The 14,250-nt window shown below is 31.4% G+C and overlaps 1 protein-coding gene across 1 annotated transcript; it reads right to left on the minus strand.

The window, feature by feature from the left end:
- Positions 1–9,864: 9,864 nt before the first annotated feature.
- On the minus strand, positions 9,865–13,001 carry LOC130961985 (reticulon-like protein B12). The gene is made up of 4 exons (XM_057888041.1): positions 12,799–13,001; positions 12,344–12,524; positions 10,925–11,136; positions 9,865–10,438 (listed from the first exon to the last, which is right to left on the minus strand). Exons 1-4 carry the CDS (start codon positions 12,863–12,865, stop codon positions 10,269–10,271), a joined length of 630 nt encoding a protein of 209 aa, XP_057744024.1. The 5' UTR covers positions 12,866–13,001; the 3' UTR covers positions 9,865–10,268.
- Between the last annotated feature and the right edge of the window lie 1,249 nt (positions 13,002–14,250).

The raw sequence follows: 14,250 nt of genomic DNA on the forward strand, positions 1-14,250 counted from the left end.
AGTGCAGAGGAGGTGATGTACCAATCACAAAGATTTAGAATGTGTGTGGTCCATGACATGTTGAGGTAGGTGCGACACTTGTGACAATTACACCATGGTTTAATCTTGGAGCTAAAGAGGAGGAAAGAAAAGATGAAAAAGAAGACTGTGAAGGTGAAGAAGAAGAGTATGAATGTTAGGGTTATGCGAGATATGATAAAAATTGGGGAAGAACAATGTCGATTTCGAATAAAGGGGTCAGGGATTATTTTATCCCTTGTTAGAGTTGTCAGGGATCATTTTGTCCCATGTTAGAGTTTTCAGGGACCATTTTGTCTTCCGTTAGAGTTGACAGAGCCAAGGACCTAAGGTAGCGTTTGGTAGAGAGACAGAGACTGAAAAACTGAAACTAAGAGACAGAAACTAAAATAAATTTCAATATTTTGTTTGGTGCAAAGTGAAAGACAGAAATTGAAATAAGAATAAAATTCTAATATAATTTGGACAAAGGATAAAATTGGAATTAATTAATTGAAATGAGGGTATTTTAGGTATAAAATGTTATTAAAGTTTTCATCTCTATCTCTAAAAATTCCAGTCCCTTGTGTCCCTACTTTTTGGAGGTACTGAAATACTGAAATTTTAGGAACAGAGACAGAAGTTTTAGTACCAGTCTCTGAGCCAACAAACATGATACTGTGTCTCAGTTTCCCAGTCTCTGTCCCAGTACCTCTAAACAAACGCTACCTAAGTGACTAACGGAATTAATTGTTAGGAACCAATCGAATAATTAATTTTAGTTGGGGACTAAAATGTCTAGTTTGAAATTCTTTGAGAACCAAAATGGGTATATACTCAATTTTTCAATTGGATGATGTTTTAGTATCATCGGTGACTTGGAGTGTAATTAAATTTGAGGTAGTTGTGCTTAGTATTTTTTTTTATTTTTTATTAAATAGCACAAAAGTTATTTACCACTTTGATTTGTAACTTTGAGTAAAGTATCGTTTTTATTCCTAACGTTTGGGGTAAGTCCCAAAATTGTTTCTAACGTTTTAAAATTGACTAAATGTTGTCATGCCGTTAGGGATCCGTTAACAGAATTGACGACGGGACAAAATTGAGACGATTTTGAAACGTTAGGGACTTAAATAGGACGTAAACGTTAGGGACAAAAACGATACATAAAAATAAATTTTAATTTAATTTTATCTTTCAATAATATTAATTTTTTACTATACATAGTATTCAATTATTTTTTAATTACATCTAAATAAATTATACTTAATCAGATTACTTTCATTTTAAATAAATTTATTTTTTTATAATTTTAAAAAATTTTGATACATTAGAGACAAAAGGTATAATTTATATTTTATTGTATATATATTATTTTTTTCTTTTTTACAAGTTTATATGCTAGTCATTCTACAAACATTTTATGATAACTAATTAAGAATAAAATTATAAAAAATAATTTATTTAAAATGAAAGTAATATGATTAAATATAATTTACTTAGATGTGATTAAAAAATAATTGAATACTATGTATAGTAAAAAATTGATATATTGAAGAATAAAATTAAAATTTATTTTTATGTATCATTTTTGTCCCCAACATTTTCGTCATATTTAAGTCCTTAACATTTCAAAATCGTCTTAATTTTGTCCCGCCGTCAATTATGTTAACGGATCCCTAACGGTAGGACAACATTGAGTCAGTTTTGAAACGTTAGAGATAACTTTAAGACTTACCCCAAATGTTGGGGACAAAAACGATACTTTAATCAAGTTTTAATTTAATTTTGAATATGTAATAATTATTTAGTAATTTATAATTTGATGAAATTTTTTATGATAAGTATAATTTGATAAAATATGATAGAATGTTTTATAATTTGAATCTGTAATAATTTTTTATGTTGTAGTACAAAATTTTATTTTTCGTATTTTTTGTAGATTTTTCTTTGACATTTACACGTTTTTTTTTTCCTCCTACTTTATACAAATTTTCAATGACATCTATAATAGTAAGAAAAATAGAATTTTTTTATAATTTGAATTTATAGTAATTTTTTATGTTGTAGTACAAAAATTTTATTTTTTGTATTTTTTGTAGATTTTTTTATCTTTATTTGTTTTTCTTTTTCTAGTGCATACAGTTTTCAATGATATTTATAATAATAAAAATAAAAAAATTTTAGAATATTTATTTTGTATATATAGTAATATATATATTAAATAAGTTATTTTTAATAAGAACAATTTAAATAGCATAAAGTAAAAATAACTATTAATATTTTTTAAAATTCACTCTGAAACAATGTCTCCAGTGATGCAAACTCCAAATAGTATTTAAAAATGGTCAAAATTGATTCTTTAATTTAAATAGCATATTAAAATAAGTATAATAATAAGAATCTTAAAATATAATTATATGTAAAGTATTATAAAAATTTAAAAAAATTATAAATAATAAAAGTAATAAGAGTTTTTTTGTAAATTTGTTTTAAAACTATAATAAATATTTTTATTTTGTAATCATCTAATAAAATCATTTCTAAGTAGAGAGGATCCACTTTAAGGTACTTGTTGCAAATTGGTTGTGTAGCGACCCTTAGTTTTAAAAATATAAATATAAATAAGTTATAATTTATTTTATAAAATTAGAATTCTTTATTTTTAGAAAAATTATTTTTATTATCAGTAATTGAACTAATAATTTTAATTTAATCAAATTCATATTATTATTATTATTATTATTATTATTATTATTATTATTATTATTATTATTGTATATAATTACAGTAAGTATTAAATTGCATTATAAGTTTATATATATTATATTCATTACATTACTACTATTATTACTATTATTATTATTATTATTATTATTATTATTATTATTATTATTATTATTATTATTATTATTATTATTACATGATCATCATTACTATTTCTAGTATGATCGTTACTATTATTAATTATGAAGTATGAAAATCAAAGGCGGTTTACATTTATCATTGAGTTAGATATATATTATCGTTATCATTGTGCATATATATATATATATATAAATATAAAATAATATAAAAGATATATATATATATATATATATATATATAAATATAAAATAATAAAAAAGAAAGCCAAACGCGGCTTAACAGTTTACTAATTAATCATGCATATATATGTATACGATTAGCATATGCGGGAGAGGAAAAAAAAAGAGAGAAAAAGAAAACGGGAGAGAGAAGAACGTAACAAACCGTAAATCCCACCAAACTTCCGGCTTTGATTTCTTGAAATCCGTAACTCCAATTAAAAATCTAATCCGGTAAGAGTATTTGTAACCTTCTCCTCTACACGTTGGCACCATTTTTTTATTAGTGGAAGTTGACAGTGACGTAACTCCTCTTTCCTTTGGGTTTGGCCAACGGGAGTTTTAGGGGGCATAGACGATTCTGGACATTTTCTTCTTTGATAGCTCAGTCAGAAAGCTTTTCCGGAACTTTGAATATTTTGATTCCGTACGAAGGTATGGTTTTGATTTCTCGTAGTTAATGTTTAATGTCACGTGAAAACTTAGGCTAGAAGACCTTAACATAGGAATGAAATGAATGAATAATTGATGGATTGTGTATATGGTATAAAATGTGAGGTTTAGCTGTTGTCAATAATTTGCTATTGAAGTTGGTCGGTTTGGAAAAAGATTTAATATTGGTATTTGTTTGATTTTGAAATAATTTGTTACTGGAAATGATTTGAATGACTGAGAGGTGTTTGGTTTGATAGTTGGGACCCTTGAATGGTGGCAGAAATTTGAGTCTTAGAAGAGATATTGCCAAAATTTCTATAAGAATTGAAGTTTGGATTTGAAGTGTTATTTTAAAAGGGAAAGAGATTATTATGTGGCTTATGTATTTGAGACTATTTGTTGACCCTCTGTCGCAAGATGTGACTGGGCACTTTAACTCCCCGGATTCCCCCATGGGCATGCATATATATATAAATATTGAATATTATATTTGAGCTTGGAGTTCGTCTCCATGGAATACTATATTATTGAGCTTGGAGTTTAACTCCATGGAATACTATATTATTAAGCTTGGAGTTTAACTCCATGGAATACTATACTATTGAGCTTGGAGTGTGACTCCATGGAATATTATATTTGAGCTTGGAGTTTGACTCCATGGAATATTATTGAGCTTGGGGATGCGCGCACAGAGGGACTGTCCAATGGTTAACTACCAGGACTTGTCGGGTTGGCTGTATAACCGACAGATGAGACTCATCAGCCATAGGACAGGCATACATCATATGCATTTGTTTGTTTGCTTGAGTGTGCATTGTTTTGGTTTGCTTAACTGTTTAATTCTGTTTATCCGCTACTTGTTCTATTTGCTGTAAATGCTTCTCTACCTGTGCTTTTCTTGTTTGAACTATATGTGTATGTTTTCTGAGAAATCCTTCTTGGCGAAGGTGTGAGGAGAGAGGATTGTTCCACCAATTATTCGGAGGATTAGAGGAGACAGAACGTGAATTATTAGGTTAAAGTTAGATTCAGAATTAGAATACCTTAGACAACTTACCTAATTTCTGGTTTAGTTGAATTCTTAAACTGAAATCTGAGTGTCGAAGTTCTAGGAATGCCTCTGGCTTTTCCGAGACCTTTTATATTAACTATGCGGGCACCTTTACCATACTGAGAACCTCCGGTTCTCATCCCATACTATGTTGTTGTTTTTCAGATGCAGGTCGAGAGACACCCCGTTGAGCGTCTGGATATCCTCCTTTCAAGGGAAGAACTACCTTTTAGACTGTCATATCTTTATTTTGGGCTATGTATACATGTTTATAGAATCTCCACATGTACATTTTGTGTTTTGTCCCTCCTAGAGGTCGACTTGGAGATACAGGGGTTTATTTTGTGGTTTGAGTTTTATTTTGGGTTGTATATATATATAATCATATACTCTGGCCGGCCTTAGCTTCGCAGGTCGAGTCTGGAGCTTGCTATCTAAGTTTTAGAACTCTGATATGTATATATATGTTTTCAGCTTCCTTTTGATTTTTTTCCTGTCCGTTTTACAAATGTCCATGCGAGTGTGACACGATTTTCTGTTTATCATTTTTGATTAGCTTATCCTTCAAGGCTCCTAGATATGATTTCATCTAACTATATCTATGTACATATCTTTTTCTTTTAGAGGTCGTAATACCTTGCCACCTTTGCTTTACGACTTAAGCGTAAGGCTCTGTGTGGTAGGGTGTTACAGGTTGATGTTTGCGATCAGTGTATCACGATCGAAGTTCAACTTGAAAATGTGGTTTGGAGGTATTAGTGGTATTTATGGTAGTCCATAGCATAATACAAGAGGTCTTCTTTGGAATTACCTGGTAGTTCAGTCATCGACTTTTCAAGAGCCTTGAATTGTCCTCAGTGATTTTAATGAAGTTCTTTTCTCTCATAAAGCTAAGGGTTGCCATTTTTCGAGTAGCCATGCTAATCAGTTTGCTAATTCTTTAGGGGATAGTGCTCTATTTGACTTGAAGACTATTGGGAGACGTTTTTCTTGGTATAGGAGTGTAAAAAACAATATTGAGGTGGCGAAAAAGTTTGACCGGATTTATATTAGTGGTGGATGATTATCTCTTTTTTCTAAGGCCTATGCAAAAATTTTGAATAGACTGCAGTTTGATCACTGTCCTATCTTAGTGCGCTATGAAGGGCGCCCACAACGAAAAGGAACAGACCCTTTCATTTTATGGTGGCTTGGGTTACTCATCCTGGTTACGAAGATATTGTTAAACAGCCTTGGTGGTCTGGCTTTAGAGGGGTGCAAGGCAAGCTTTCGAAGGTGCAGAAAAATTCTCTTGAATTTAATTCTACAGTATTTGGTAACATTTTTTGTTAGAAAATATGAATTAGAGCGACAAATTAATTATCTTCAGAAGCGTTTGGAAGAGAGGAAAGATTTTTTCATATATCAAAAGGAGCAACAATTGATTGAGGATTATAATAACACTGTGCAAGAGGAACTTCTTTGATTTTAAAAATCCAGAAAAGAGTGGGTGAAATTCGGGGATAGAAATACCAGCTTCTTCCATGCTCAGACCCTTGTGTAGTAAAAGATAAATAAGATTTATGGTCTCTTTCTCAAGGATGACGTGTGGGAGACGAACCTAGAGGTTTTTAGCCGGGAAGTTGAATCCTTCTATAAGATCTTATTCTGTCAGGTGGAGGATGTTGATTTGGGGTGTTTGGATGAAGTTCCACTTCCTTCTTTGAATGAGAAAGCCTACTGTAATCTTACTGCGCCTGTGACTATGGAAGAAATTAAGGCAACTGTTTATAGCATGAATTCCTTTAAGGCTCCAAGTTTGGATGGATTCCAAGCTTACTTCTTCAAGGAATATTGAGAGATTATTGGTTTTCATGTTTGAAATATGGTTAGAGAAGCTTTTTTTGGAGGTACTATTAATTCGAGGATGATGGAGACTCTTCTAGTTCTAATTCTCAAGGTAGATTCACCGGTATTTCTAAAGGTATTTAGACTTATCAGTCTTTGTAATGTAGTCTATAAGGTCATCACTAAAGTCCTGGTCAACAGACTCTACCTTTATCTTACGGATATTGTTGGCCCTCTCCAAGGAGATTTATTCCAGGAAGGGTAGTACCAAACAACATCATTATAGTGCATGAGGTTATTTATTTTATGAAAAAGACTAAGTCGAAGAAATGAACTCTGACGTTTAATATTGATTTAGAGAAAGCTTATAAAAAATTTGATTGGAGGTTTTTAAAATAGACCCTCGTGAAATTTGGTTTTCCTATTCCTACAGTCAACCTGATTATGAGCTATGCCACTTCATTCTCATTGTCTATTCTCTGGAATGGTGATAGATTGGACAGTTTTATTCCTAGTCAAGGTCTTCGACAAGGAGATTATATTTCTCCATATCTTTTCGGGTTGTGTATGGAGAGACTGTCCTATTTGATTAACCATCAAGTTGATATAGGGCAGTGGAAGCCGGTTGCTATTTTTAGAGGGGGCTCGAGAATATCCTATTTAATGTTCATCAATGATTTGTTTCTCTTTTGTAAAGCGGAAAAAAGACAAGTTCAAAATGTGATGGCAGCATTGGAGAGTTTCTGTAAAGCTTTTGGGATGAAAATTAATGTGGAGAAGTATAAAGCGTTGTGTTCTCGTAATGTTTTCGCGAAAAAGGAAAGAAATATTTACTGGGGTGTCCTCCATCAGATTCGTCCAGAATTTGGACAACTATCTCGGGATTACTCTTTGTCATTCTAAGGTGACTCGAGCATCTTTCAACAAGGTTCTATAAGATCCAGGGAAGGCTAGCCAGCTAGAAAGGATGATTACTCAGCAAGACAGAAAGACTCTATTTGATCAATTCGGTAGTGGCTACTATTCCTACTTACTCCATGCAAGTCTCTCTTTCCCAAAGGGATAACAAACTCTATTAGCATCTATAATGAAAAATTTTCTCTGGAAAGATCAAACTAATGGTCAGGGACTAAATCTTGCTAGCTAAAAGGTGTTGATCACCCTAAAAAAATTTGGTAGTCTAGAAATTAGAGATCCGTTTTGTGCTAATGTTGCTTTTTTGGAGAAGCTAGTTTGACAACTCTTTTATCATCCTTACAAGTTTTGAGTTCAACTGTTGGTAGATAAATATTGTTTTTCTCTAGGTGACAATTTCAACTGTTTTACGGATAACGGATCTTATGTTTGGAGGAGCCTGTGTAAAATTTGGGATATGTTGAAGGATGGTTTTGATTGATGCATTAGGAATTTGGATCAGAATTTTTGGTTTTCTAAATGGAGAAAAGAGGGACAGCTTTGTAATGAGATGGATTATATTCATATTTTTTATTCGAATCTCCGAATTTTAGATCTTTGGTCGGCTGGAAAGTGACACCTTGAGAATGTTTATTCTCCTCTTCACTAGTTTTTGTACGACAACATTCTCTCCTACAACCCAGATGTGCAAGCGAGTCCAGTGGTAGGCTGGACTTGATCCGGGGGGAGGCTAAGGTTTATGATGCTCGCAATGGCTACTTATGGCTTTACAAGAAGATGTTTGGATGGGAGGAGAGAGAAAATTGGCTTTGACTTTAGCGTCAGTTTGTTTTGAAAAAGATCAAATTTTTTGTTTGACTTTGTATGCGAGGGGCACTGCCCACTGCTGTTTTTTTTTTTCAGGAGAGGCCTGTCACCTTCAAATAGTTGCCCCAGTTGCTTGACTTGCCAGAAAATAGTTTCTCATTGTATTTGGGATTGTCCAAAAACTCAGCTTGTTTAGCAGTTTTTGGAGATTTTCTGTCATCTTCTGAATTTGAAGAATTGGTTCTTGTCTCATAGCACAGAGCATCTTTTTAGATTTTTTTCTGGTTTTTGGTAGATTTGGGGAGTTAGGAATAATGAGATTTTTAATCATCCTAACCTTGGACTCCATTTAAAGTGGCTCGTATGACTTAACCATGAGAAGGAGTTTCGGAATATTTTTGAATTGCAATGAGTTACTATTCCTTCTACGATTAGTTGCTCTTGGGTTTCCTTTTAATGGGTACTTTCAAGATCAATTGTGATGCTAGTTATTCAGATTTTGATTATCGAATTGGTTTTACCTGTGTTAGCAGAGACTGGAATAGAAATTGACAATGAGGCTGTTTAGGAACAATTGAAAGCTACAATATTCTTCAAGAAGAGTTCTTTGCTATTTGGAGAGGATTTCTTCTAGCTCGGGACTTGGAGCAAAGAAATGTGATTTGCGAAACGGATTGTCTAGAGGATTTCAATCTTGTTACCAATTCTCATGATAATGCTGGTTGTGTCGATCTTTTGGTATTTAAAATCAGATATATCATGACTTGGAAGTGTGCGTTGATTTTCTCTTGATCTTGAGAGATGTAAATACAATGGCGGCCACCATGGCAAAGACGGCGATGAGATCACATTCTCAGCATGTAGATCTTCCAGTGCCTTGGAAGGAGTTTGAGAAGAGTATTCAGCAAGACTGCCCTGCGTCTTCTTAGTCCTTTAGGACTTTGTTTTTCTTTTTTGTTTGGTTGTTTTTTATTTTCCAGTTACTAAAAGAAAGTCTTATGTATGATATATAAGTAGGTCAAATAGGATGAAATTTAAATATTTTGTAACTTAAAATTTATTATGATAATATTATTATTATGACATTTTTAATATAGATGTTTATTACATTTAGTTAATGTTTTATATTTCCATTGAATAATATGTAATAAATTAATTATTTAATTATGCATGGGAGTAATGGTTTTAATTTTTTTTAATATTTTACTAAAAGTTGATTGGTTAATTTCTAAGATTTGGTCAAATAATCAAAATTGATAACGTGGCATCATTAGAGAAAGAAACATGGCTTAATTTTAATATACAAAGAATTGATATCAACTTCTATATAATAAGAATAGATAGATGATTGTGTGTTGTTTCAATGTTAATTGTTTATAATTTTTTTCCTTTTTTTTGTTTGTGAACAAATAAAGGGGCAAAGCTCAAACTCAAAATAAAAGAGCATGGTTATAAAACTAGTTACTTATGACCCAAAAAAGAAACTAGTTACTTTAGTTAATTTGGATTAGTCTAGTAATTAACTTATTAGTCTGCTTAAACAAGTGTCAGAGATTCAAATTTCGTCTTGTACATGTAGCAATTTATTTAAATAGAGCTGATTTGCGACGGATTAGTTTTTTTATCTGTCGGACTAGAAGATATTGCAAAAAAACAAAAAAAAAGACTAGTTACTTTTCAATTCTCACATACCAAAATAATTTACAAATTCATCTACATTTGCTATTATTATTTTATTAATCATGTACGTGCGCATGATTTTCTACATGTAATAATACAAAAAACAAAGAGAGACAGAGACAGAGAGCATGTGAATGTGATTCTGGCTCCAACTATATTACATGTTAATAATGGCAAGTGACAAATTTTGGTCTGGCAACCACATCTACACTTTTCTTGGTTTATCTAATAAGAAGAGAAAATACTCTTTGGAGTTACATGCACCAATCTAGCAAAAATGTTCCGACATTATGTACCAAACAAAAATTTCCCATCAATGAAGATGAAAAATGCAAAAATGAAAAGAAATAAAAAAGATAAACAAAAAAGTGGGAAAAAGACCACCACAATCCTCGGAACCCACAATCAAAATCTCACATTGGAAGGGTGAATAAAATTCTTTTATCACAATGAATTTTGAAGGAACAAACTCAGCTCACCTTTTGCTTCTCTAAAATATAATGTTGGACTCTGCTGACATATTCCTCATTGATTTTCACATACAATTGGCACAATTTTCTGTAGCACTTCAAGACATGTCTATCTATCTTATCTTCATATCTTTCATAGAGTGCTGGTACTGTAAGAACAATAAAGAGACCTGAAACATAGCAGAATGACCACCTTGATTATTACTTTTCACATCAGTGTTAACAAAAATTAGATAACACACATTTATCAAAGCTTAAGGTGTCAAAGTTCAACATCAAGCGGTTCATTTGCATACTAGGAAAGTTTAGGGGCTAATTTGTGCATTTTTAAAATTTTGGAGCCAAAGTGAAGACGATGCAAAGTTTAGGGATGTGAATTGCAATTAACCTTTTAATGTTTTTGTATATAAAAAAAAGGCAGCCCAATGCACAAGCATCCTGCATTAACGCAGAGTCGTAGGATCCGAAGAAAAGCCACACCCAAAGAGTATAATGTACGTAGCCTAACCTAATAAGTACATCAGTGGCTGTTGCCACGGCTTGAACCCGTAACCTTAAGGTCAAAGAATTAGTGGCAGTAAAATTTTCTAAAACACGCAAGAAAGTATTTCTCCTAAAGTGTAATTTTGATGAAATGATGTTTCAGAGGGACTTACTTGTATATGCCAGGGTAAGGAAATCAGTCAAGCCACCAACAAAAGAAATTAACCAGAGGCATGAAGCTACTTTCAGGAACAGCCTTGAGTTCTTTCCCAGAGCAATATCTTGAGAAACCGAAAACACATCATTAACTCTAATTCGGATGAAAGTTGCTACTTCATTCACCATTTCTTCTGATAAATGCAAATGTGGTAGAGGTGGAGCAGGTCTGCCAAAAGAAAAGTAGCATCTCTTTAAACATTTTTATTTATATACATTTTGGTGATGGAACAAGAAAATCAAAAGAAGGTACAAGGAACAAACAATTCCGGCAGAAACTGGGCATATAACACCAATCTAGACTTTTAAATGACTGTCAATTTAGCATATTTCATCAAACCAACTCATTTGAATTGATTGAATTCACTTTATTTGGTCCAGCAGGACTATAGATTCAAAAGAAGAATCATTTGCTCCAACAGACTGATGAATAGTGTTATTTGAACATCTGGTGTTTATGGGACACAAACAAGATCTAAGGGTAGAAACAAGACTTCAATTGAAGTGGAGACCATATTAAAATTGATATGGTAAACCATGTGTTGGCATGGAGTAAATCCTTATAGATGTTGAAAAAATATTTTCCTAACAGACATTATTATCAACACTGATAACTAGGCTTCAATTTCACAGTTGCAATGGCCATAGGTTAATGTAGCAGCACCCATCAATACAATCCAGCATCCATAGCATAGCAACAGTTTTAAAGGGGAGAATACCATTCTTTTACAGAAGTCTCTTCTTAGGGTTAGAAGTTAGAACTTAGACCTTGCTAGTGCCATTTCGTATAATGAACTTAATTTTATTTTTAGAAAAAAGAAAAGAAACTTCAGGGCAACACTATTGTTAATGGTTATCAAGAATAATACTTGATTTCAATGGACAATATGAATTCTTCAATATCATCAAACTACGGCGTCCGATAATTTATTGATAGTATCTATGAAAAGTGAAAACTCTATTCCATTTGACATTTTCTTTAGCATTGATCTCCTGTAAGACTTGTGAAAAATACTACAAAGACAGGGATAACATTAATAATTCTAGATCAGAAGAAATGACCTGAATTAAAATCAATGATCTATATATACTATATATACTTCAACATTCCAACACATTCAAGTTTGAAACAACACACAAAAAGAATTTGAATACTAGAAAGAGTCACTGATGCTATGTGGCACAGTATAGAGTTCAACTCCTACAGACATTGAGAGTTTGTTCTATTGATTGTTTTTTATGAGTTCTTTTTCAGTATTATTAGTGATATCATTCTCCACTCTCTTCTATCGTTGAGTACGTAATAAACTATATCTAACAAAAATAATAAGAAAGAATATTCAAGTTAAGTTACTATATATTCTAAGAAATAGTACCTGTTAAGAATTGCTGCTGATTTGGCCCAAAGGAAAAGAATGACAATGAGGAGAAGAAGAACATTCGAAACAAGTGACAAAAGAGTATAACCAGATTTTTCAAACACAATCCAAGCAGCTAGTGTGACTAACAATATTCCCACAGTAATATTCTTCTGTCTCCACAGTATCAAATCTGCAACTGCAATAAATAAAGCAATGCCATTGATTCAATAACATAGATTCAAGGTCAATGATGTCAATTCACTTTCTTTCCTTTTGGCTTTCTCACTGGAAAAGCAAATGATATCACCACACCCCCATAGTCCCACTATCAAAGAGTACTAAATGAACATAAACAAGACCAAATTGTGATATTGAATTAAGATACTAATTGAGTATAATGAATCAAAGAAATGACAATAAAGTTAAGAAATAAAAAAAAAACTAAGAAAAAAAAATTGTTCTGATCATACCAAGACCAGCTCCAAGGATCTCATGAAGAGTTCTTTCCCTATTGAACAACCGATCAGATGAAACCATTTTGGGGATAAACCGAAGAGAAAGGAAAGAAATTGAACCCAGATAAGGGTGTGTGACACCAAAAGCAAAGAGCGTTGGGATGATGATCCTCAGAAAAAGAAAGAAAGAAAGAAAGAAAGAGAGGAAGGAAAAGCAGTGAAACTATGCTGGTATAGTTTAATTGTTTCTTACTCATAATTATTTATTATAATTTTATTAAATTGTGGAAGTGGTCCCTGAAGTATGCAAGAATTGTAAGGATGGGTCGTTTGAAAGCTGGGGCTGGATGTCTAATCTTCCAGCCTAAAAGTGTTGTTAGTTGCATTGTTTGCTTTTTCAGACTGTTTGCCAACCATAACACAAACACAAGAGCCCTCCACTCTTTCCTTATGGCAAGGGTTTATGTGCATTTGTAATTCCAAATTCACTCCATTCAGGCATTCACGTCAAATATAGATCCCTCATATATTTGGTGAGGAAGGGCTTCAGTCAAATTTTAATTCAGTCTTTACTGTTTTAAATATTTAATTTCAATTCTAATATTTCAGCCAATTTTATAGTCATTTTTTTATATTCTAGTAGCAATTTTTTTAGCAATATTTAATATTATTAAATAATAAAAAAATTATTTTAATTTTAACAACACTTTTTAAAATATCATAGTTATCGTAATCGCCGTAGCATAGACATTTTAAAATGACCCAATCTATATATCTATTCTTCTTATATACAAATTGATATGATACCTAAGTTCTTCTATATGTTTAAGTCATTTTCTCCTTCTAACAATACCATGTCAGCAATTTTGCTTACTTGGCAAAACTTGAAAATCAACCAATTATCCTTAAGTCAAAAATTTTAAAAATAAAAAATTTTTTTCTATTATTATTCAATTAAAACATAAAGTACTAATTAAATACAATAAATATACATTAAAAGTGTCATAATAATAATAATAATTATAAAAATTTTCAGTTATAAATATTAAAATTCTATAACTTATACATGTTAATACTCTTACTACTATATTATTTGGTCTACTTATACATGCTACACTCTACTAATCTTTATTTCTTAATCTCTGGTACTAATTAGCAAAGCTATTTCAAGTAAGTTTAAATTTGCCATATTTTCTTACTAACTACATTCAAATATACTATTATTATAAAATAATTCATAATTTTATATTTATATTTTTGGTATTTTTCATTCTCATTTATTTTTCTAAATCCAAGTAAGTTAAAATTTGGCATATCTTCCTACTAGATATATTCAAATATATCATAATTATAAAACTAATTTATATTTTTGGTATTTCTCATTTTTATTTATTTTTTTAATTTTTTTGAATTATTTGTAACAAAAAAGAACACTATATAAAAAGACAAAGTATGACAACTAAAACA

Source organism: Arachis stenosperma, chromosome 2, assembly GCF_014773155.1.
Source record: "Arachis stenosperma cultivar V10309 chromosome 2, arast.V10309.gnm1.PFL2, whole genome shotgun sequence".
In the NCBI taxonomy this organism is placed as follows: Eukaryota; Viridiplantae; Streptophyta; class Magnoliopsida; order Fabales; family Fabaceae; genus Arachis; species Arachis stenosperma.

What these genes read in the sequence shown, in the direction of transcription:
- LOC130961985 (XM_057888041.1), bottom strand. Translation starts at nt 12,865, where the DNA reads ATGGTTTCATCTGATCGGTTGTTCAATAGGGAAAGAACTCTTCATGAG. An exon ending in TCAGCAGCAATTCTTAACAG is followed by an intron (nt 11,137 to 12,343) that starts GTACTATTTCTT and finishes TTCTTTTGGCAG; the next exon opens with ACCTGCTCCACCTCTACCAC. An exon ending in CCTTACCCTGGCATATACAA is followed by an intron (nt 10,439 to 10,924) that starts GTAAGTCCCTCT and finishes GCTATGTTTCAG; the next exon opens with GTCTCTTTATTGTTCTTACA.